This window comes from Nylanderia fulva, unplaced genomic scaffold, assembly GCF_048542155.1.
Source record: "Nylanderia fulva isolate GAGA-0341 unplaced genomic scaffold, ASM4854215v1 Scaffold42, whole genome shotgun sequence".
Taxonomy (NCBI): domain Eukaryota; kingdom Metazoa; phylum Arthropoda; class Insecta; order Hymenoptera; family Formicidae; genus Nylanderia; species Nylanderia fulva.
In genome coordinates, this window is record NW_028190499.1 from 1379636 (window position 1) to 1403265 (window position 23630).

General features: G+C 29.0%; 3 protein-coding genes across 4 annotated transcripts in view; 1 reads left to right on the forward strand and 2 right to left on the reverse strand.

The window, feature by feature from the left end:
* The window catches only part of N (neurogenic locus Notch protein), a 358480-nt gene that overhangs the window by 46474 nt on the left and 288376 nt on the right, over positions 1-23630 (forward strand). For both annotated transcript variants that reach the window (XR_014925512.1, XM_085486314.1), the window contains exon 2: positions 21727-21805. Coding sequence is in view for 1 of the 2 variants with exons in the window: in XM_085486314.1 (XP_085342440.1) it covers positions 21727-21805 (79 nt within the window). In the remaining variant the exon portion in view is untranslated. The remainder of the gene's footprint in view (positions 1-21726; positions 21806-23630) is intronic.
* Positions 9950-12339, reverse strand: LOC146721755 (uncharacterized). Its single transcript, XM_085486319.1, has 2 exons — positions 11195-12339; positions 9950-11091 (listed from the first exon to the last, which is right to left on the reverse strand). Exons 1-2 carry the CDS (start codon positions 12264-12266, stop codon positions 10541-10543), a joined length of 1623 nt encoding a protein of 540 aa, XP_085342445.1. The 5' UTR covers positions 12267-12339; the 3' UTR covers positions 9950-10540.
* LOC146721756 (uncharacterized) lies at positions 14136-16627 on the reverse strand. Its single transcript, XM_085486317.1, has 2 exons — positions 15381-16627; positions 14136-15277 (listed from the first exon to the last, which is right to left on the reverse strand). The coding sequence occupies exons 1-2, from the start codon at positions 16450-16452 to the stop codon at positions 14727-14729; spliced, it is 1623 nt and encodes a 540-aa protein (XP_085342443.1). The 5' UTR covers positions 16453-16627; the 3' UTR covers positions 14136-14726.

The window sequence follows — 23630 nt, forward strand, 5'->3', positions numbered from 1 at the left end:
TGTTTACCTTTTCATTATTTATCATGTAATTTTATATTTATTATTTATGTAATTTTACATATTTTTAATGTAATTTTACATATTTTTTTACAGTGTATATACAAACGTTACTCGCGTAAATATATATAAATTAATAAAATCAATAATTTATATTAATAAAATCTGTAATTGAAATAAGACCAGAAATAAGAACTTTATATTTTATGTTAAAAAAATTGATGTTATTATTTATTATGTTTTAAATTGTATCTATATAGATATAATTGTATATAGATATATTTTATATATAGATATATGATGTTGGAAGATTTTTATAAGAGTTTCTCTGATTAAAAATATTTATTACAAATAAAAAATATTAATATGTACATAATAATTTTTATTATATGCATAGTAAAATTAATCGAACATATTTTATATCTTATTGTGATATAGATATTCATATTTTTTATTGTAGTATAAATATGGGTAAATATTAATCACAGAAACTCATAAAATTCTTTCAATATCATATTGTTCCATTTTTTATCTTGATTTTCAGGGTAAATTCTAAGAGAAAATTCTCTGTGTAGATATATTTAAAATTAGAAAAAAATATATTTTATGTATTTAAAATTAAATATATATATATTTATATTCTATTAATTATAGATAACATTAAATTTTTTTGACAATTGTGTTATAATTTATTAAGTTTTAGCAATAATTCTAAATGAAAAAACTCTAAATTTAGATAAAAAATTCTAATTCTAGATTTTTTAAACATCTTTCTATTGTGTCTTATGTAAAGCACATTATTGCTTCTGGAAACTTTGGTCTCCAGTATGAGCTGCAGAAGACGACGGTCCTCCGCGAGAATGATTTGGTTGACCGCGCGAATTCCGCGAACAATTCGAACGGATGATTTTCAAGAAGCTTTCTGTATACATACATACATACGTTCGCGAGATTACGCGAAGGGGTTTAATCCACCCGTGGCGAACGCGACGACAGAAGAGAGAAGACTCTCTCGTCGCCGGGTTCAGTGGGCGGCCAGAATATTTTTATCACACGCGGTGTAAATCGTGTGGTTGTGTCTTCTCTCTCGCGAGATGCAGACTTGCACACACACACACGCACACATATATGTTATAGACACACGCTTTTAGCGCACGTGAGTGGCACGCACGCACGCGGTGCCCGGACCTGAATTCACGTAATTGTGATTAATGGGCCCGCTAATGCGAGCCGGCCGTCTCGAATCGTGCCGGGAATGACGACGAACGATTTCGAAGCCGCGCGTAGACGTGATTCGTAACAATCGCGTCCGAGTGAACAATAGTGAAAATGCTTTTCGAGATTTTTCAAGGATAACAACAGGAGATTCGTTTAGATTTTCGTGAGAAAGGAATTAGCGTGGCGTTCTCGCGGCGCAGCATATCGCCATATTTATTCCTTTTTATATCTGAATAATAATGAAAAATACCTCCACAAATTCTCTTATCATTATTTATAATCATTCAATCATATTTTTTATTCTGAAACAAATTAATCAGAAACTTTTTTTAAAATTCTTCCAATAATGTCCCACGATTACCATGATTTTAAGAGAAAATTTTCTCTGTGTGTACTTTAAAGAATGCTTCTCACGGAAAAAAAGAATTAGCTAAATTCTAGCTGTCCATATATTACAACCTGAAATTTAGTTATTGTGCCGAAATTTTAGCTATGGTAACTAATATTTTTTAGCCAGAGTTTAACGGAGAATGTTATAGCTAAAAAATATTAATTGTCATAGCTAAAATTTAAGCATGATAACTAAATTTCATGTGTAATATATGGATAGCTAAAATTTAGCTATGGTAGCTAATTTTTTTTCCCGTGCTAAAAATTCTCCTTTTATGATTTCTTAAATAATTTAAATAATTAAAAAAAAATTTATTCAAGAATAAAAAAAAGTTGCCAAGATCATCAAAATATCATCATTTTATTCTTGAATAAAACATTTCAAAATTTCTATAAGTTAATATTTTTTTCGAAAATATTTTAACGTTTAGGTAACTGATCATATTACAATCGTATCAATAAATCGACCCTGATAGTGAAAAAGAATTACTATCAATTTTTGAAGAATAAAAACGTGAAAATATATAATAATTTAAAATTTACAAAAATTTTTTTTCTCATGAATAATTATATTTATAATTTGATAAATAAAATTATAAATAGAGAGAGAATTCTATCCCGAATTCTGTCGCGAATTATAGATCGTGTAAAGTGGACTGAAGATATTACGACTAATTTTATCATATGAAGTACAAATGAATAAATCGATGATATCTCTCTTGACACGAAAATATTGAAGTTTCTAAATATTAGGATCATCATTTCATCTCTGTCGCATCATTGATTTTTCTTCTTTGTTATCGCGCCGTCAAGATCAGGTTCGAGGCTCTCTCCTTCCTCTTTTTTTCTTCGATAAAAGGGTCGTTGGATTCTCTTCTTATACAACCGATGAAATTTACGTGTCCACCATCGGCTGTTCGCTGATTGACCCGACTGATAAATTCCGAGGGACGATTTATTCGTACTAATGACGTGTTTCACTGAGAAAGCTTCTGTTTCTGTCTGCTTAAGACTGCATTGTTCGATTAATTTACTATGTACATATTAATATTTTTATTATATTTTTTAGTGTAAATTCTAAAAGAAAATTTTCTCTGTGTATTATATTTTCACGTTTTTATTCTTCAAAAATTAATAGTAATTCTATTTCACTATCAAGATCGATTTGATACGATTGTAATATATGATTTGACAATTGCTACCTAAATGTTTAAATATTTTCGAGAAAATATATTAATTTATAGAAATTTTGAAATTTTTTATTCAAAAATAAAATGGTGATATTTTGATGGCGATTTTTCTTATTCTTGAATAAATTACTTTTTTTAATCATTTAAATTATTTAAAAAATAATAAGAGAATTTTTTCTTTAAAGTACACGGAGAGAATTTTCTCTTAAAATTTACCCTGAAAATCATGGTAATTGTGGGACATTATTGCAAGAATATTATAAAAGCTTCTGATTAATTTTTATCAGAATAATATTAATATTTATTATAATAAGATGTAAAATAATTTTATTAATTTTATGTACACATATTAATATTTTTTATTGAGGTAAATATTAATTAGAAAAACTCTTATAAAGTAGGAGAAAATTCTCTCCGTGTATCAATGCGACACAACCCTTTGTTGTTATTTTCGTAATTAAAAGGTACCTGATTTCGAGAAAGAAAATAAATATAATTTTCATGAGGCATCTTAGAATTGCATAGAATGGTTCATCTCATCAAAATTGTGCATTTTTGTTATAAAAAAATTATATGAATGTTAATTCGCGATTTGAATTCTTTGTAATTATTTTATTTTTAATTTGAAACAATGTTAACTCTTTGAGAAATTTGAAACTAGGAAAAGATATTAAACCATTATCTGTTCTGAGTAGAAAGTGATGTATTTTTGTGATTCTTTTTCCGATAACATCTTAGCCCAATCTTTCAAAATTGAGTTTCTATGTTTATGAGTCTTTTATCTCACGGATGCTTTCTCACAGATTAACATGTGGTTGTAAAATATCTAATGAAAGGATACCTTGTCCGGTTTTTGAGACATAAAGTGACGGATTATGTAATTCTTTGATTGCGTATAAAAAAAGAGAAAAATTATATTTTAAAATTATATTTTATAATTATAATTATAAATAATTATATAAACAAATGTATCATTCAATCACAATAATGATTACGACCAATTAAACAAAATAGGACGCAAGAAGGTATCAGAAAAGGAAGAGATGGATTTAGCTTGTTTTCTTGAAATATGATTAGCTACAGTAATAGATATAAATTTATAAATGACTAACTCTTGTCGGATTGTTAACAGATTTTAATTTGAGAATATTGTGATAAACGGCGCGACATCTTCCTAGGTATTAGCGATATATAATAGCTGAATGATTTATTGCTGTACTATTGATTAAGGGCTATTAAAGGCTGTATATCGTTGACTGTGTCAATCCAAGAATCATAAATCGTTGTATAGCGGTCATCTTAGTCGTGTACCGTAAGTGCGGTACATGAAACCACAAGTTCCTTACAAATACTTCCGCTATCGTACTGTGCAGAGGAACATGTATAACTTGTAATTGTAAAATTAATATTGAATCTATATATTTTTATTTGTCTGTTTTATTTATTTTCTATTTATCACAGAATATAATTATATACCTAGATATAATTATAGATTAATAGAGAATAGATAATGAAGATATGAGAGGAGTATTAGAGGAATAAGAGAGTAGGAGTTATATATGAGTTATATTATTATTTATATTAATATAGATTATAATATATATATATATATATATATGTATATATATATATATATATATATATATATATAAATAATATTATATTAATATATAATTATTAATTATATACATATAATTATTTGAGGTTTTTAATTGCATGTGTGTGTGAGTGCATATATACATACAAACACACACTTTTTGATATATATAAAAAAATTAAAATATAGACGCTATAATATATAAATATATATATATAAATAAATATTTTTGTTTTTAATCAACTTTAGATTTTTCCGATGATCAAAAATTACTGGTAATTTCAGTTCTCTTGTTTGACAACCTATTATGATTTTTGAACTTTGCCTAACTTTCAATTTCGGTCGTCACGGAGCCTCGAGGAATTTCTTTACAGTTTCATTCATCGATGCGAGTTCATAGAATTGAGCCTACATGATACGGCAGGTGCTGTCGAAGCAAAAGTTCAAACAATCTCTCCGCATTGCGCCGCGTTTCTTGTAGAGGGAATATCTCGAGACAGGTCAATTGCAGTGTCAGGACATGAAAAGAGTCTTTATCTACCAGTATACTCACTCTCCGTTTGCAACATTACATAGTAAAATGATACTTTACATATAGCAATTACAAGTAATAAAAGTGATAGTTTTCGCGTTATGTATATGTCATATATATTTCATATTGCACTCAAAAGAGAAGAGGTCGATTTAGAAACTGTTTACAACCAGTTTTTTCTTTTCAAGTCAATGATTTCAAGTAGCTAAAAATATCGAGACTCTTACATAAACTGTGTTTGCTATATTAGAAAATAATAGCATTTTTATATGCAAGGACTTAATAATTTTTTCTCTTCAAATACATTATGATATCATATACATTTGACGTTTATAAAATTATATTTACATAAAATTATAAACAAATGATACATTTTGAATGGAAAATTTTGAAACTGACGATGAGAGAAAATCCATCGGATTCGCGTCGACTTTTATGCATCTGATACCTTTAATGAAGGATCGTAAACGAAGGAAACGGAAGACGTTGGAGAGATATCGGAAGCGTGTCGCGACTTTTAAGTATTTAGTGGGAGATTATATATAAACGCGAGGGGTCGTAAATACGATAGAAAGAGAGAGAAAGAGCCGCGCGTGACCCTCGACTTCGAACAATTCCGAGGGTGCAACAACCTTCTGAAATGTTATTGAGTCGCGAATAGTAAAAGTGGATCTTCCACTTCCCTCTTCGTCGGGAGGCTGGAATCGAGCTCGCTTCGGGAATTTGCCAGCGCGAAAACGCGCGAACATCTGACTTAGGCGGACGGAGAGAGTTGCTGCGAGACTTCGCGCCGATTTGAGGACGACGCCGGGTTATGCACACGTGGTCGGCTTACGTCATCCGCGAGGGATCGTAACTCGGGCTACTCATCTCGATCGTGAGGCGCAAATGTGCAAACGCATTTGCTAGGTTTTCGAACAAAACTCGACTTGTCGAATTTTTTGGTCATTTTTAATCTCGCGAGAAATTAAAAATATTTTTTTTTGTTATATATGTATATTTAAATCAGGGTGTCTAGCGATTAAGGAAATCCGGAAAACCGGGCATTGTCAGGGAATTTTATAAATCTGGAATTGTTAGGGAAAAAAAGTCGGGAAATTTGACTATTTATCACATTATTCTACATTTGTCTCAATAATTTGAAATTTTTTATTAAATAAATATCAACTTTTTCTTGACTCTCAGCATGCTAATTTTCTGTGTTGTTAAAAATTGAAAAATTAAAACTAAAAAATTGATATAATATAAATAAAAAAGATGATTATTTAAATAGTTTATAGTGACATGTTTGTTTCGATTATCCTACATAATGTAGATTGTATAATTGATTTAAATTTTTGTTTGTTTCTAACTTCCGAATCTTTTCATGTTGACAAAAATATCTCAAGGATTTTATGATTTAACATTTAATTGATTCATGTAGATATATGCAAATTATATATTTGAAAAAATATATAATTTGACTATTGATATATTGACTATAATATGACTATTACATATTGACTATAATATGACTATTATATATTGATTATAATAATATTAAAAAGTCAAGGAAAAATTATTTTCTGGTCTTGGAAAATCTGAGAAAATCAGGGAATTTTTTTCATTGAGTCTGCTGGACACCCTGAATTTTTAATCTCGCGAGAAATTATAAAAATATTATTTTATTATATACATTTAAATGCACGAAGAGGATTTTCTCTTAGAATTTATTCTGAAAATTATAGTAATCGAATGGGACAATATGGTATATTGGAAGAGTTCTCTGATTAATATTTACCACAATTAAAAATATTAATATGTGTACATAGTATACTATTTATGTATACATACTAAAATTAATCGAATATATGTTACATATCATATTGTCATAGATATTAATATTTTTATACCATATTATCCCACGATTACCATAATTTTGGGTAAATTTTAAGAGGAAATTCTCTCTGTGTACTTTAAAGAAAAAATTCTCTTATTATTTTTTAAATAATTTAAATGATTAAAAAAAGTAATTTATTCAAGAATAAGAAAAATCGCCATCAAAATATCACCATTTTATTCTCGAATAAAAAATTTCTAAATTTCTATAAATTAATATATTTTCTCGAAAATATTTTAACATTTAGGTAGCAACTGTCAGATCATATTACAATCGTATCAAATCGATCTTGATAGTGAAAAAGAATTACTATTTTGTAATTAAGAAATTCTCCAAGTACTTACTTGTTAGACGGTTAGATATAAATACTTTTAAAGATTAAAATATGTTGGATATACATAGGTCTTTTTTTGAGCCCTTGCACGTTCGTGATATATTAAAAAAATAGAAAAAAAGGAAATAACAGGATACGCCGTGCATCGATCTTGATTTCCACGTGGGCGGAATCATCGCGCAGCGGGTGAGAAATCATCGCCCACGCTGATTGAGAGTATCGAGCTTCGGTTCGAAGTCTGTTCTTTTAAAATGAAGGGGACGCACGTGTGAATGTAAAGGGCAGGAGAGATATACCCGCTTTAATCTGAGTAAGAGAGTTTATATATCTCCATGGCATTGACATCGAATTGACATTGTTACCTCGAGCGAGAAAATTAGATGATGGGTTTCAATTATTTACTGCTTAGCGGGATGTTTTCTGCCTTGAACATTTTATTTGCAATGAGTTTTCCATGTGAACGCAGCCCTTGAATCAAAATCGCAATTAAATATATTATTAGCAGTTGTCAAATAAATTGTGAAATTAGTTAGTACAATTTCTTATCATTTTAAGTGTTTAAAAAAATTTATATTTTATATCCTTTAGCTGCAACTAATAATATTTTCAAGAATAGTATCTGTATATTCATACATCTTTTACAAATCTCTTTTACAAAATGTATTAATGTATACATATATATTGATATACAAGATTTATATAAAACGTAATGATATATATATAGGATCTATATATTAAATACCACTTGTTTTTAAAAATTGATAAACCGCATAAGCCGATAAATTTTCGTCTCGACATTAGCAAAAATAATCTCGTCTCTTGTCAGATTTATGATATCAGGTTTGTATGCACATACTGCATGCGGAATTCATCGATTAATTGCATCGGTGATCTTTCTTCCTGCGGGAAACACGTGGAAAAGAGAGATCAATTTCATCTAATACATATATATTTAAAAAAACGAAAATAAAATGATATATTAATTTTATCAATTAAAACGCAATACAACTTTTTATACGAAAAAAAATTAATTTTTATAATTAATTTAATATACATATATATATTTTTGTTTAAATAAGTAGACTATATTTTATGTTAAAAAATATATATTCAAATAATAAATTATTTATAAAGTACAAAATATTATATATTTTTTAATAAATAATTTTATTAATTAAAATGTACATATATATATATATATATATATATATATATATTAATATTAAAATTTTATTATAAAAATTAAAATATTAATATTACAATTTTATTGTAAAATTAAAATATGATAATAATATTAAAATTTTATTATAGAATTAAAATCGTAATATCAAAATTTTATTATAAAAATTAAAATATTAATATTAAAATGTAACTATAGGGGTTAGTGTTGAAATATATCGGATTTTATATAAGAAATGCACGAATGTGCACATTCGATTCCGAGAACGATGGAAAATATCGCGCCGGTTTAAGGCGAGTCCACAACGCAAACGCGCGCGTGGATAACTACACGCAATTTCAACGACACGCGTGATGGCACGCACCCGCGTGTGCGCAATCGATTTCAATCTCGAATTGCACCGCACCGTTCATTATCGCGCTTTATTGCTCGATCCTGTAAGAGTCTGTCCTATATTATTTTTCTCTTTATTGTTCGCTCTCATAAAAACGTATCGCGAATTCTTGAGATAATCGAGAATTGCGGTAGTAATCACGATTTTATATAATATTAAAAAGGAAAAGAAATAGAAACAGACGACGATATAGGAATTTAATCGACTAATGCGATTTTTTTATATTATATTTAAAAATTAATTAACATTTAATTATTTAATTGCAACTTAATTATTTCTTATGTTGGTTAAAGAGAAAAAATCATCGAAAGTAAAATACCAATTGAAAAGTAAAATACCTTTTAACATTGTATAAAATGTTCATTTAAATAGATATTTTTTTTAAAGAAATGTATATTTTAATTAATAAAATTATTTATTAAAAAATATATAATATTTTGTACTTTATAAATAATTTATTATTTGAATATATATTTTTTTAACATAAAATATTGTCTACTTATTTAAACAAAAATTTTACACAATGTTAAAAAATATTTCGATTTACTAGATTCTTGTAACTCCTTGAGAATTTTTTAGGATATTTTATACATATATAAATAACTTCAATCTATTAAATAAATTAAGTATTTATATATATAAAATGACGCAACTATCCCCTCTCTCTCATTCGCGACAATTTGCACGGAGGTTCCATTATTAGTACTGGCGCAAATTAATTTTGCGGACGAGAGCAGGAAGGAAGGCGTAATTTAACAGTGGCTTTCTACTGCGGGGGTAATTTACTCTGGAATTGAAGCAATTAAACTCATTTTTCCCTAGAATAATGCAGATTATTGTGCGAGCACATATGTATATATGATGGTACAGCTGTTCGCCGGAGGTTGAAAGTGAAAATACCATGATGATTACGCAACCGCCGTAATTAAGTATTCGTTCTACAACGATCTTTCTTTAATAATTCGCTCTCTCGCTCCCTCGTATTTCTAATTTCATTTCATTTCGCATGAAGAAACACATTAGACAATCAACCGCCGCCCTCAAGCGCAAAATACACATTACATCGGCGATATTTCAGCTCGCCGCGTACTTGTATAAATGCAAAATAAACATTTTCTCAACAATAATTTATGTATATGAACTCCAATTTTTTTTCTAGAAAAAAGTATATGTTTGTAAAAATTTTTTTATTATTGGAAATTATTTTTTATTATTGAGAAGTTGCTTGAACAAAAAATTAACTCACAAGGGACATGTCACAACTGTCCGGAACCGATTTGATTCTCCTTGAAATATGTTGTTAAATACACAAATCTAAAAGACACGTATTTTTTTATACGTGCGCAATTTGAGTTTTAAGGGGTGAAACACCCCTTTAAAGAATAACGGTATTTTTCTTTAGGATCAAATATCTGCTAAACTATAAGAGATATAAAGAAAAAACGTACAACAAATTTTAATGGCTTGAAGAGTACTTTAAAGTTATATGAACAAAAATTTTTTTTTTTTTTTTTTTTTTTTAAAAACCCTCACCACCTAATTTTTTTTTTCAAAATTAAAAATTTTGTTTTACCTAATTTAAAGCTTATTTTTTTCCAAATTCAACCATGTGTAATAAAGTTATGTTACGAAATATCATTTTCGAAAATTAATTATAAACGCTCCCGTATATACGCTCATCCGTGCTATGTGCGTAAGTAATTACCGTCGAACAATAAAATATATAAAAAATGTTTTTGTATAATTCTTATTTATGTTTTCTATGTATTTATAACTGTGTATTGTGTATATTTAGATTTTTTTAAAAATGTATTTGCATTTTATATTATTCACTCATTATACACATTACAATAATGATATTCGACAAAAAAATGTTTCAAACATAATGACTTCTTGCACCAAGAACATCTTACTACAGCTATATTATTGCAACCTTCGATATCACATTTTGTTAAAGTTTCGTCTAAACTAAAGTGTACTGGATTTTCGAATTCGTCTGGTCTTTCATTCGTATAACCACTTTTAAACCACGAATATTTAAATAAGTTTTGATATCGTGGGGATGACAATTGATTATGTATCAAAGATTGCAATTTTATTATATTATTTCGTTCATGTAAGTTTATATTACTTTCCAACAGTAAAACCGCATCTGAAAATCTTTTAGCAAAATTTTTCCAAATTCTGAATCCATAAACATCTAATGGTTGTATTTTCCCTGTAGTTCCTTTCGGTATTATCATAGTAGTAATATGTGTTCCAGGAGGTGTTAAATCCGAAATCATATTGGGGCAATGTCCAGTCCATGAATCGATAAGAAGAACGCTATTAGGACCAATGTTTGCGAAATAAGCTTCTTCTAACCACATTTTAAAATGATCTGTACAAAATATAAATGTTAATTTAATAGTTTTTTTATGACTCTTATTAAATTGTTAAATAAAATAAGGTTGTTAAAAAAAGTAATTATAAAAGGAAAATACCTGATGTCATTTTACCAGATTTCGATGCTTTTACAATAACATTTTCTGCTTTAAATAAATTTTCTTGTACTCTTGGTCCAAATTTACCATTAGCTTCTTTTAATACAATAAATAAAGGGGACAACAAATTGCCATTACAGGATATTATTGGTTGTATCGTATATGAATGGGTTGTTGATGATATGGATTGCACGACACGTTCTACTTTCTTTTCTCCCTGGTTAGACAATGATCTTCCAGAGTGAAGTTCCAATTGGAAACCACTTTGATCTGAATTGTAAATATTTTCAGATCCAAACTGTTCAATAAGAGGTTTTACTGTTTCCAGAAAATCATCAGCTGATTTTTGCAAATCAGCAGAATCTTCTAATGTTCTTCTAGTGACAAACTTCGTAACTTTTCTTGAAACAATTCGGTGAGACTTCTTAAATCTTGCTATCCAACTGTGAGATGCTTTAAATATAGGATTTAAATTTCCTATTTCTTCTTGAGCTTGTAAAGCCCATCTTTTTAAATCAATATCATGAACCATGAATCCTGATTCGACAGCTGCAGTAAATTTATCATGTGTAAATTTGGAGATGTAAGATAATTTTTCTGTACGACTTCCACCTGATTGTATTTGTTCTTCCCATCGCTTTAACTGACGTTCAGATGAAACTCTTCTAAATTTATTTTGTACTACTCTTAGAGCACGATTCCTTTTTCTGTCATTACTGTTTTCATCAGTGTCCCGAAATCGCCAATACTCAACAGCTCGTCTTTTATAAGAACTATCAAAATTTGTATCATCATTTGAACAATGAGGATGAGAATTTAAACTATCTTCATGCCATGCTTCTTCGTCATCTTCAATTATTTCAAAACTATGTAATTTATAAGGTTCTTCATAATCGAGATATATTTCTTCCGTTACTTCCACCCCATTATAATGAAAAACGCTATCCAGTAATATTTTTTTAATGTTTTCCTTTAATTCCACTTCTGCTTCAGTTACTGGCGTTTCTGTTAAATATATTGAATTTATTGACACCAATAAAAGTCTAACAACGTTAAGCGGATTGATAATCATATTCAAAGATGTTATATTTTGCTTTCTATTGCAATAAAAGAACAGTTTACACAGATATTATTACAACGAAAAGACTACACCGACCAAAAAAAAAAAAAAAAGGGGGAAAAATTTTTAAAAACCCCAAAAAAAAAAAAAAAAAGGGGGGAAAAAAAAACCCAAATTTGGGGGGAAAAAAACTTTTTTTAAAATAAATTTTTAAAAAAAAAAAATTTTTTTTTTTTTTTTAATTTAATTTTTTTTTAAAAATTTTTTTTTTTTTTTTTTTTTTGGGGGGGGAAAAGAATTTTTTTTAAAAAAGGGGGGAAAAAAAAAAAAAAAAAAAAATTAAAATTTTTTTAAAAAAAAAAAAATTAAAAATTTTTTTATTTTAAAAAAAAAAAAAAAAAAAAAAATTTTTTTTTTTTTTTAAAAAAAAAAACCAAGGGGGGAAAAAAAAGGGGAAAAAAAAACCCCTTTTTTAAAAAAAGGGTAAAACCCCCTTTTTTTTCCCGTTTTAAAAAAAAATCCCCAAAAAAAATTTTAAAAATTTTTTTTAAAAATTTTTTTTTTTTTGGTTTTAAAAAAAAAAATTTTTTTTTTAAAAAGGGGAAAAAATTTTTAAATTTTTAAAAAAAAAAATTTAAAAAAAAAAAATTTTTTTTAAATTTTAAAATTTTTTTTTTTTTTTAAAAAAATTTTTTTTTTTTAAAAAAAAAATTTTTTTTTAATTTTTAAAAAAAAAAAAAAAAAAAAAAAATTTTTAAAAATTTTTTTTTTTTTAAAATTTTTTTTAAAAAAGAAATTTTTTTTAAAATTTTTTAAAAAAAAATTAAAAAATTTTTTTTGTTTTTAAAAAAAATTTTTCCCCCCTTTTTTCCCCCAAAAAAAAACCCTTTTAAAAAAAAAAAAAAAATTTGGGGAAAATTTTTTTTCCCCGGGGGGGAATTTTTTTTTAAAAAAAAAATTTTTTTTTTTTTAAAATTAATTTTCCCCCCCCAACTCTTTTGGCCCTTTTTTCCCCCCCAAAAAACCCTTTTTGGGGTTTTTTTTTTTTTGGGGGGGGGGGGTTAAAAAATATATAATATTTTGTACTTTATAAATAATTTATTATTTGAATATATATTTTTTTAACATAAAATATTGTCTACTTATTTAAACAAAAATTTTACACAATGTTAAAAAATATTTCGATTTACTAGATTCTTGTAACTCCTTGAGAATTTTTTAGGATATTTTATACATATATAAATAACTTCAATCTATTAAATAAATTAAGTATTTATATATATAAAATGACGCAACTATCCCCTCTCTCTCATTCGCGACAATTTGCACGGAGGTTCCATTATTAGTACTGGCGCAAATTAATTTTGCGGACGAGAGCAGGAAGGAAGGCGTAATTTAACAGTGGCTTTCTACTGCGGGGGTAATTTACTCTGGAATTGAAGCAATTAAACTCATTTTTCCCTAGAATAATGCAGATTATTGTGCGAGCACATATGTATATATGATGGTACAGCTGTTCGCCGGAGGTTGAAAGTGAAAATACCATGATGATTACGCAACCGCCGTAATTAAGTATTCGTTCTACAACGATCTTTCTTTAATAATTCGCTCTCTCGCTCCCTCGTATTTCTAATTTCATTTCATTTCGCATGAAGAAACACATTAGACAATCAACCGCCGCCCTCAAGCGCAAAATACACATTACATCGGCGATATTTCAGCTCGCCGCGTACTTGTATAAATGCAAAATAAACATTTTCTCAACAATAATTTATGTATATGAACTCCAATTTTTTTTCTAGAAAAAAGTATATGTTTGTAAAAATTTTTTTATTATTGGAAATTATTTTTTATTATTGAGAAGTTGCTTGAACAAAAAATTAACTCACAAGGGACATGTCACAACTGTCCGGAACCGATTTGATTCTCCTTGAAATATGTTGTTAAATACACAAATCTAAAAGACACGTATTTTTTTATACGTGCGCAATTTGAGTTTTAAGGGGTGAAACACCCCTTTAAAGAATAACGGTATTTTTCTTTAGGATCAAATATCTGCTAAACTATAAGAGATATAAAGAAAAAACGTACAACAAATTTTAATGGCTTGAAGAGTACTTTAAAGTTATATGAACAAAAATTTTTTTTTTTTTTTTTTTTTTTTAAAAACCCTCACCACCTAATTTTTTTTTTCAAAATTAAAAATTTTGTTTTACCTAATTTAAAGCTTATTTTTTTCCAAATTCAACCATGTGTAATAAAGTTATGTTACGAAATATCATTTTCGAAAATTAATTATAAACGCTCCCGTATATACGCTCATCCGTGCTATGTGCGTAAGTAATTACCGTCGAACAATAAAATATATAAAAAATGTTTTTGTATAATTCTTATTTATGTTTTCTATGTATTTATAACTGTGTATTGTGTATATTTAGATTTTTTTAAAAATGTATTTGCATTTTATATTATTCACTCATTATACACATTACAATAATGATATTCGACAAAAAAATGTTTCAAACATAATGACTTCTTGCACCAAGAACATCTTACTACAGCTATATTATTGCAACCTTCGATATCACATTTTGTTAAAGTTTCGTCTAAACTAAAGTGTACTGGATTTTCGAATTCGTCTGGTCTTTCATTCGTATAACCACTTTTAAACCACGAATATTTAAATAAGTTTTGATATCGTGGGGATGACAATTGATTATGTATCAAAGATTGCAATTTTATTATATTATTTCGTTCATGTAAGTTTATATTACTTTCCAACAGTAAAACCGCATCTGAAAATCTTTTAGCAAAATTTTTCCAAATTCTGAATCCATAAACATCTAATGGTTGTATTTTCCCTGTAGTTCCTTTCGGTATTATCATAGTAGTAATATGTGTTCCAGGAGGTGTTAAATCCGAAATCATATTGGGGCAATGTCCAGTCCATGAATCGATAAGAAGAACGCTATTAGGACCAATGTTTGCGAAATAAGCTTCTTCTAACCACATTTTAAAATGATCTGTACAAAATATAAATGTTAATTTAATAGTTTTTTTATGACTCTTATTAAATTGTTAAATAAAATAAGGTTGTTAAAAAAAGTAATTATAAAAGGAAAATACCTGATGTCATTTTACCAGATTTCGATGCTTTTACAATAACATTTTCTGCTTTAAATAAATTTTCTTGTACTCTTGGTCCAAATTTACCATTAGCTTCTTTTAATACAATAAATAAAGGGGACAACAAATTGCCATTACAGGATATTATTGGTTGTATCGTATATGAATGGGTTGTTGATGATATGGATTGCACGACACGTTCTACTTTCTTTTCTCCCTGGTTAGACAATGATCTTCCAGAGTGAAGTTCCAATTGGAAACCACTTTGATCTGAATTGTAAATATTTTCAGATCCAAACTGTTCAATAAGAGGTTTTACTGTTTCCAGAAAATCATCAGCTGATTTTTGCAAATCAGCAGAATCTTCTAATGTTCTTCTAGTGACAAACTTCGTAACTTTTCTTGAAACAATTCGGTGAGACTTCTTAAATCTTGCTATCCAACTGTGAGATGCTTTAAATATAGGATTTAAATTTCCTATTTCTTCTTGAGCTTGTAAAGCCCATCTTTTTAAATCAATATCATGAACCATGAATCCTGATTCGACAGCTGCAGTAAATTTATCATGTGTAAATTTGGAGATGTAAGATAATTTTTCTGTACGACTTCCACCTGATTGTATTTGTTCTTCCCATCGCTTTAACTGACGTTCAGATGAAACTCTTCTAAATTTATTTTGTACTACTCTTAGAGCACGATTCCTTTTTCTGTCATTACTGTTTTCATCAGTGTCCCGAAATCGCCAATACTCAACAGCTCGTCTTTTATAAGAACTATCAAAATTTGTATCATCATTTGAACAATGAGGATGAGAATTTAAACTATCTTCATGCCATGCTTCTTCGTCATCTTCAATTATTTCAAAACTATGTAATTTATAAGGTTCTTCATAATCGAGATATATTTCTTCCGTTACTTCCACCCCATTATAATGAAAAACGCTATCCAGTAATATTTTTTTAATGTTTTCCTTTAATTCCACTTCTGCTTCAGTTACTGGCGTTTCTGTTAAATATATTGAATTTATTGACACCAATAAAAGTCTAACAACGTTAAGCGGATTGATAATCATATTCAAAGATGTTATATTTTGCTTTCTATTGCAATAAAAGAACAGTTTACACAGATATTATTACAACGAAAAGACTACACCGACTGTGAGAATTATGCTGCTACATGAACAATTTATATTAACTTATCAGAAATACGTCATCACATAATCTTATTTTATTATTTATTTTAACGTATTAAAGATTTTATTGTAAAAATTATAACTTATCTGGAACACGTACACATAATCTTATCTTATGATTCATTTAACGTAAGATATAAAATTTGTTTATGCCAAATATTGCGACATTGGTATTCGCAAGATTCAATTAAAAAATAATTTTATTATAAAATATAATTGTTTTTAATTTTTATAGAAGAAATTAAATATTAAAGAAATAATAAGAAAGCAGGGGGTATATTTAAAAAATTCTTATTAATTATATTTAAAAATTTTTTTTTAAATCTAAATATACACAATACGCAGTTATAAATACATAGAAAACATAAATAAGAATTATACAAAAACATTTTTTATATATTTTATTGTTCGACGGTAATTACTTACGCACATAGCACGGATGAGCGTATATACGGGAGCGTTTATAATTAATTTTCGAAAATGATATTTCGTAACATAACTTTATTACACATGGTTGAATTTGGAAAAAAATAAGCTTTAAATTAGGTAAAACAAAATTTTTAATTTTGAAAAAAAAAATTAGGTGGTGAGGGTTTTTAAAAAAAAAAAAAAAAAAAAAAATTTTTGTTCATATAACTTTAAAGTACTCTTCAAGCCATTAAAATTTGTTGTACGTTTTTTCTTTATATCTCTTATAGTTTAGCAGATATTTGATCCTAAAGAAAAATACCGTTATTCTTTAAAGGGGTGTTTCACCCCTTAAAACTCAAATTGCGCACGTATAAAAAAATACGTGTCTTTTAGATTTGTGTATTTAACAACATATTTCAAGGAGAATCAAATCGGTTCCGGACAGTTGTGACATGTCCCTTGTCAGTTAAAATTAAATTGACTGAAGTTAAATCAAAAGTTAATTTTTAAAAATATTATTTATATTAAATTAGAATTTTGTTTGTTAATTCTTTTAAAATATATAATAACAAATAAAACAAAGAAATTTTGATTTTTATATAGAAATCTATTTTTTGGTAATTATATAATACGATTGATGACAAATGAACATAAAAATTAATAATACTTGAATTTAAAAATAATACGTTTATAACTTAAAAAGAATAGTGGTATTCAGAGATTTAAAAAAATTTAACTTAGGGAAAAAGTTAAAAGTTTAAAGTCAAAAATAACTAGTTGAAGTTAACAATTAATACATTTTAAATTTAACTAAGCTAAGTTATTAATTTTTCAATTTTTTAAAACTTTTAACTAATTAACTAGTTACTCAACCCTGTTAAAAATTAATAAATTTTCTGACCAATAATCTGAATTTTTTTTTCAATAAAAAAGTATATGTTAAAATTGTTTTATTGAAAATTACGATAGAGTCTACGGATATCTATTTTTTATATAGCACATTTTATTTAGCGGCTTTTTTCCTACAACCTTGATTCGATGAAAAAAATGTTCAGCGTTAATATATCTTTAATTTTGATCAATATAATGCTAAGGACCAGTCGAGCGCGAGGAATTTATTCACGATCACTAATAGATGACGTAACATCAATCAGGCTTGAATTTCTTCGGCTTCTCTCAATTAACATCGCCGCGACGGTTAATCGCGCGTGTCGACGGCCGGAAGTTCCGGCGAATCACACCGAAACAGAGAGAGAAAGAGAGAGAGATAGACGATTTGTACGTCCCACGTAAGGAATTACGGAGTAATCGCGAACGAGAGCGTATGTACACGCAAGTGCGTCGACGACGACGAAAGAGAGAGAGAGAGAGAACGGAGCCGCGAAGCGACAGAGGAAACGGAGGATTTGTCACGAAGACAGTTTGGTTTAACTGATCCCATCCGTCTTGCTCGCGAGCCTTGCGATTGTCTTCGTTCTTGTTTGTCGTCGCGACGTTGACAGCTGGTCCACTTCATTCGAGCCGTGTCCTGCCGAATAGATTGAATCGTCCCGTTAACCCTGACGGGCCAATAATCACTCGTAATTCCGACAAGTATATATTATTATCTGTCTTACATTTTTCAAGTCTCTTTTCTCGGCACTTCCTCATACAAATAATTTTAAAAATATATCTGCTTATAATGTGCTTATTTTTTATATAATCGATATTTATTTAATTAATTTGGTTCTGAGCCAGTCAGATTTAAAATTATTTCTATAGATATACGAAAGAGAAGATATATAGAAATTTCAAAACTACTATAAAATTATTTAACGTAGAAAATTGTAATAAAAGATGCTTTTGTTACACGTGACAAATCTTATATGAATTTTTGTCGCTCGTGACGGAGCTGCTCGCAATAATGTCGCGTGTGAGAGCGAGGTGACGACCGAATAATGTGTGCGATTACTGACATTTTTAAACGTTAAGACAGCTTTTCTGCGTCCCACGCAACTTCATGAAGCCTCGTGCTCATTACATCATGCGCTTTACTCTATTGATAATCATCCTTCTCCGTAAGTCTAACATTAATGATGTGGACAGGGCTCTCAAGTTAAGTGAATATCTGCGACAGTGAAAAATGATATATTTATGTAGCAGAGAGATAATGCTTAATTCGTTTTCGAAATAATTGCACGAATGAATTTATCTATAGCTAGAGGCGTCGTCGAATATGACTTGGAAAATTTGCCAATTTATTACGAAATGGAAATTTTGTAGGAAGTTGAAAGAGTTTCTTGTACATATGATGAAAGGTCGAGTATAAACGATGTGGCCCTCCGGTGTACCCTGATAAAATATAAGTAGACGAGGCTTCCACTCTAAGCCATGTTCACGTTAAGCGGTTATTTGCTACGTTGTTATTATGCAGACGCTGGCATGCTTGTATCAGCTGTTCGTAGTGCATTATATGCCGTATCGAACACATTAATCGAGCTCTTGAACGCGCTTTTTATACTTCAGCCCTTCTTTTAAGGGGATGCTGTTCTAGTTCTGTTTTACCGACTTTAAGTTAGGTTAGGTCCATTTTTTATTTTAATCCAAGTACGAATCTTTTGATACAGCTTTTTAATCTTGTTTTTATTATTTCTGTATTATTCTTTCATATCATCTCTATTGGGAGCGCCATATTTTGTGCACAAATCAACTGCAGAACTTTTGTATTAAATAACTATTGTTATGAGCTGATGCAACAGGCCGATAAAAAACTGTAATTTTTTAACTTTTATTGTTTTTTATACGAAATTACAGCGCTCCCGTTCATTATTATCAGTACTTTAATTGTGGAGAAGGATTTTTCAATCTGTATAGCCAATAAAAAGAAAAGCCCTGGAATTCAAAGTCGGTAAAACAGACATGGTCAGCATTCCCTTAAGTGCGAAAATGTCCGAGGTCCGTCGATATCCAGTTTTATAGAAAAGATAAACATTTTACGTTTGTGATCTCTCTTTCTTCTTTTTTATACACCATGCATGTAAAATGTTTTTTACTGGGCGTCGCCGATTTTTGGCGCAATAAGGATGACAGATTTACGCGCAAAATATCGACGAAAGCGCGTCGCGCGCGAATAAATTTCAATAAAATTCAATCACAGATTCCCTCTTTCTTGAACTTTGGATTTTCGGATGGAATTTCGTGAAATTTAATAGCGCCGCTTTCAAGGCGTCGAAGGCTTTCGTCGACCTCTTTTCTGCGTCGGTAGCGTCTAACGCCAAGAGATGCAACGATATTTTCGTTCTTCCTTTAAGGGTTCTCCCGTAATACGAGACGCGCTTCGCCTTTCCATCCTTCTTCCTTTCTCATCTCTTCTCGTCCCTTTATCTCCATCTTTGCCGGGCCCTACACGAAAGTTCAATTTGCACGGCGTGTCAAAGATTCTCTTGCGAATTCACCGCTTTCTCGGAGGCTCCAAAGATGCACTTTAATTGCAACGAGGTTGCGATAAGCGAAATTTCACGTTTACGAATCCATTATATATAAAAAATGACAAAATTTTCGTCGGCGTATTTTCAATCAAGCACAGTGAATTAAACCACAAAATTCCAAATTTTATTAAAGTCAGATATATTTTTTCGTCGCGAACATATTTTATATCTTATTGTGGTAGATTAATATTATTAATATGATTTTCAGAGTGAATTTTAAGAGAAAATTCTCTCTGTGTATTATTTTGTTTATATTTTGATTAAAATATATTATAAATATAATATTGTATATAATATTAAATCTGTATAAATGCATACAATTTGCGACAAAAATATCTGATTTAATAAGATCATCATTAATATCAAAAATTATAATCAAAAGATCGTTTTATATTTTTCATTATTTTGATTATTTGATCGTTTTAATTATTCTAATCATTTTAATTACATTTAATAAAATGACTGAAACGATCAAAATAACAAAAACAATAAAAGTGATAAAAATTAAAAAAATTAAAATGATCAAAACGAGCAAATTGATCAAAATAATGATTCGTGATAAAAATTCTTAATAAGATGATATTTTTAAATGCGAAGTTAACTTCTAAATTTTTTAAATAATTTTTTTCTAGAAGCAAATGTTTATCAATTAGGTTAATTAAAAATTATTTTTGTAAAAATTTGGGGGTAAAGGTTAATGTGAAATTAGCTACTCCAGAAATATTTTTTAAATAACTTTTTCACTGTAGAGATGTGCAAAGTAGCAAACTGCGACGTCATTGAACGTCAAACTGACGTCATTTTGACATCTAATGACGTCATGTTTAATGACATCAGTTTGCTACTTTGCACATCTCTATAGTAAAACGTCATTGAACGTCAAACTGACGTCAGTTTGCTACTTTGCACATCTCTATAGTAAAACGTCATTGAACGTCAAACTGACGTCATTTTGACATCTAATGACGTCATTTTGACGTTTAATGACGTTTCTATTGCGTTCTATGATATTTTAGCACGCGTAATATGTATTAATATACGTATTAATGAACGTCAAACTGACGTCAGTTTGCTACTTTGCACATTTCTATAGTAAAACATCATTGAACGTCAAACTGACGTCATTTTGACATCTAATGACGTCATTTTGACGTTTAATGACGTTTCTATTGCGTTCTATGATATTTTAGCACGCGTAATATGTATTAATATACATTATAATATTAAGTGCGATAGAAAATAAAATAACCGAGATTTTGTTTCGTCACTGTTACAGGTTTCGTGTCGTGTTCGCCGAGCCCATGCAAGCACGGAGGACTCTGCGTGTCGTCGCCGCGCGGCGAGTCGCACTGCAAGTGAGTAGCAACACAGCACTATAACCATATATCCCATCACTCCCATTATTGCAATTACGAATCGGCATTTCTGCTGCCCCCGTTGCCGGCTTGTACATATATATATATATATATATATATATAGATATATACATATCGGCATGCGTGTCGTGCGATTGCGCGCGAAACAACCAGCTCGCCAGCAGGCGGTCGGGTTCTTCAAGGCGCGTTTTATATCCTATGCGAGCACCTGCACATAATATATAATAATATATAATATTATTATAAACAAAGAGTCCGTCGCCTTGGTAATTCACGCTGGTTCTACTAAAATTTATTTGTGTATTTATTTATTCGATTGTTCACCTGCATATAAAGATAATGTTTTCAATGTTTTGTACACGTGACTTCTTAGCTTTGAATTAATTTATCATTTCATAATATTGGAGAAATATTAAAAGACAATTAAATATATAATATAAAATATTTTTTATAAATAAAAAAACATTCGATTTATATTGGATTTATCGATGCGAATGCACGCTTTTATGTATGTGTATTAAAGAAAAAATCATGCATATATGATTTTATTCGTATAGTAGATGAGATTTACAATCTCTTTCACTATCATTATTTGGATTACTACGAACCGATTCGTTCGCTAATGCTCGCATAGCATTACATAGCATTATAGGTATAGTACGCACCTTTACACACCGAGTTGGCGATCCACGACTGGGTCCAGTGGAAGGGGATAAAAAGAGATATTGAAGCGAACAGAAAAGGTAAGTGGGAGAGACAAAGAGGAGGCGAGAGAACCGGACGTTTTGCCGCCTCCCACGCGAAAAGGATAAGAAACTGTGGAAAAGACAAAGAAGAACGAAGGGAAGAAGGACGCGGAGGTCTGAAAGAGCCTCATCTTCCACGTTGCAAAATCATGCAAGTCCGAAAAAAAATTCGCGTCGCTTAAGAAAATCGTGATGTCTTTGAAAAATAATTTTTTCAGACCTAGAATATTTTTTTTATTAAATATTTTGGCGCATGGGAGATCATTAACTTTTGCCATAATAAAAAGAATATTAAATTGAATCTTAGGAAATTATAAAATTAAAGTTCTTTTAAGTACATATTTTTTTTTGTAACGCTATGCTTCGAAAGCATATTAGTTTTATTTTCAAGAATTAATTAAAGAATTTTTTTAAAATTATATTTTTTTTTTCTATACGATTACGCAGAGTAATCTATCGATGAATGTTGCAAATAAAGTCGTTCGTTGTTTAACAGCATCTCGATCGTAATTGTCGGCCGACAACTTCTGCTTGGGATAATACTGTTTCGCAGTTCTCAGAACGTTGATACAGTCTAGCTTTAAAGCGCGTTAGGGACAATCATAAAACATTTACCGGTATAATAAAAATTCTTAATGCGCGAGTAAATCACGGAACCCACTCGTCGCTAGACTTTTTCGACATTGTAGCACTTATGCAGGTATAAAACTATTCATTCGCACGCGCAGGTGCATTATGTTGTCGAGAATTTCGATAGAAGTTGCTCTTCATTGTTCCTTGATCAGTATTTGTCATCACTTCTAAATTAAGTTTTGATAAGATATTTAAATTGTCAGTTTTCTAAATATTATCTGAACAATTTATCTATTTTTATCTTTTTTATTTTTTTATTAATTTTTTTAAATTTTATTTACGAGGATAAAAATAATGACTTAAATATTTTACACGCGTAACTTTTTAGCTTGAAAAAAATTTATATTTTAACTTAAAATATATGAAAATCATGGTAATCGTGGTACAATATGGTAGTGGAAAAATTTTTTAAGAATTTCTCTGAT

Excerpts from the sequence above, each read along its gene's own strand:
- LOC146721755 (XM_085486319.1), bottom strand. The coding sequence starts at position 12,266 with ATGATTATCAATCCGCTTAACGTTGTTAGACTTTTATTGGTGTCAATA. Across the intron at positions 11,092-11,194 it reads ATCTGGTAAAATGACATCAG|ATCATTTTAAAATGTGGTTA; the intron begins GTATTTTCCTTT and ends TATTTTGTACAG.
- LOC146721756 (XM_085486317.1), bottom strand. The coding sequence starts at position 16,452 with ATGATTATCAATCCGCTTAACGTTGTTAGACTTTTATTGGTGTCAATA. Across the intron at positions 15,278-15,380 it reads ATCTGGTAAAATGACATCAG|ATCATTTTAAAATGTGGTTA; the intron begins GTATTTTCCTTT and ends TATTTTGTACAG.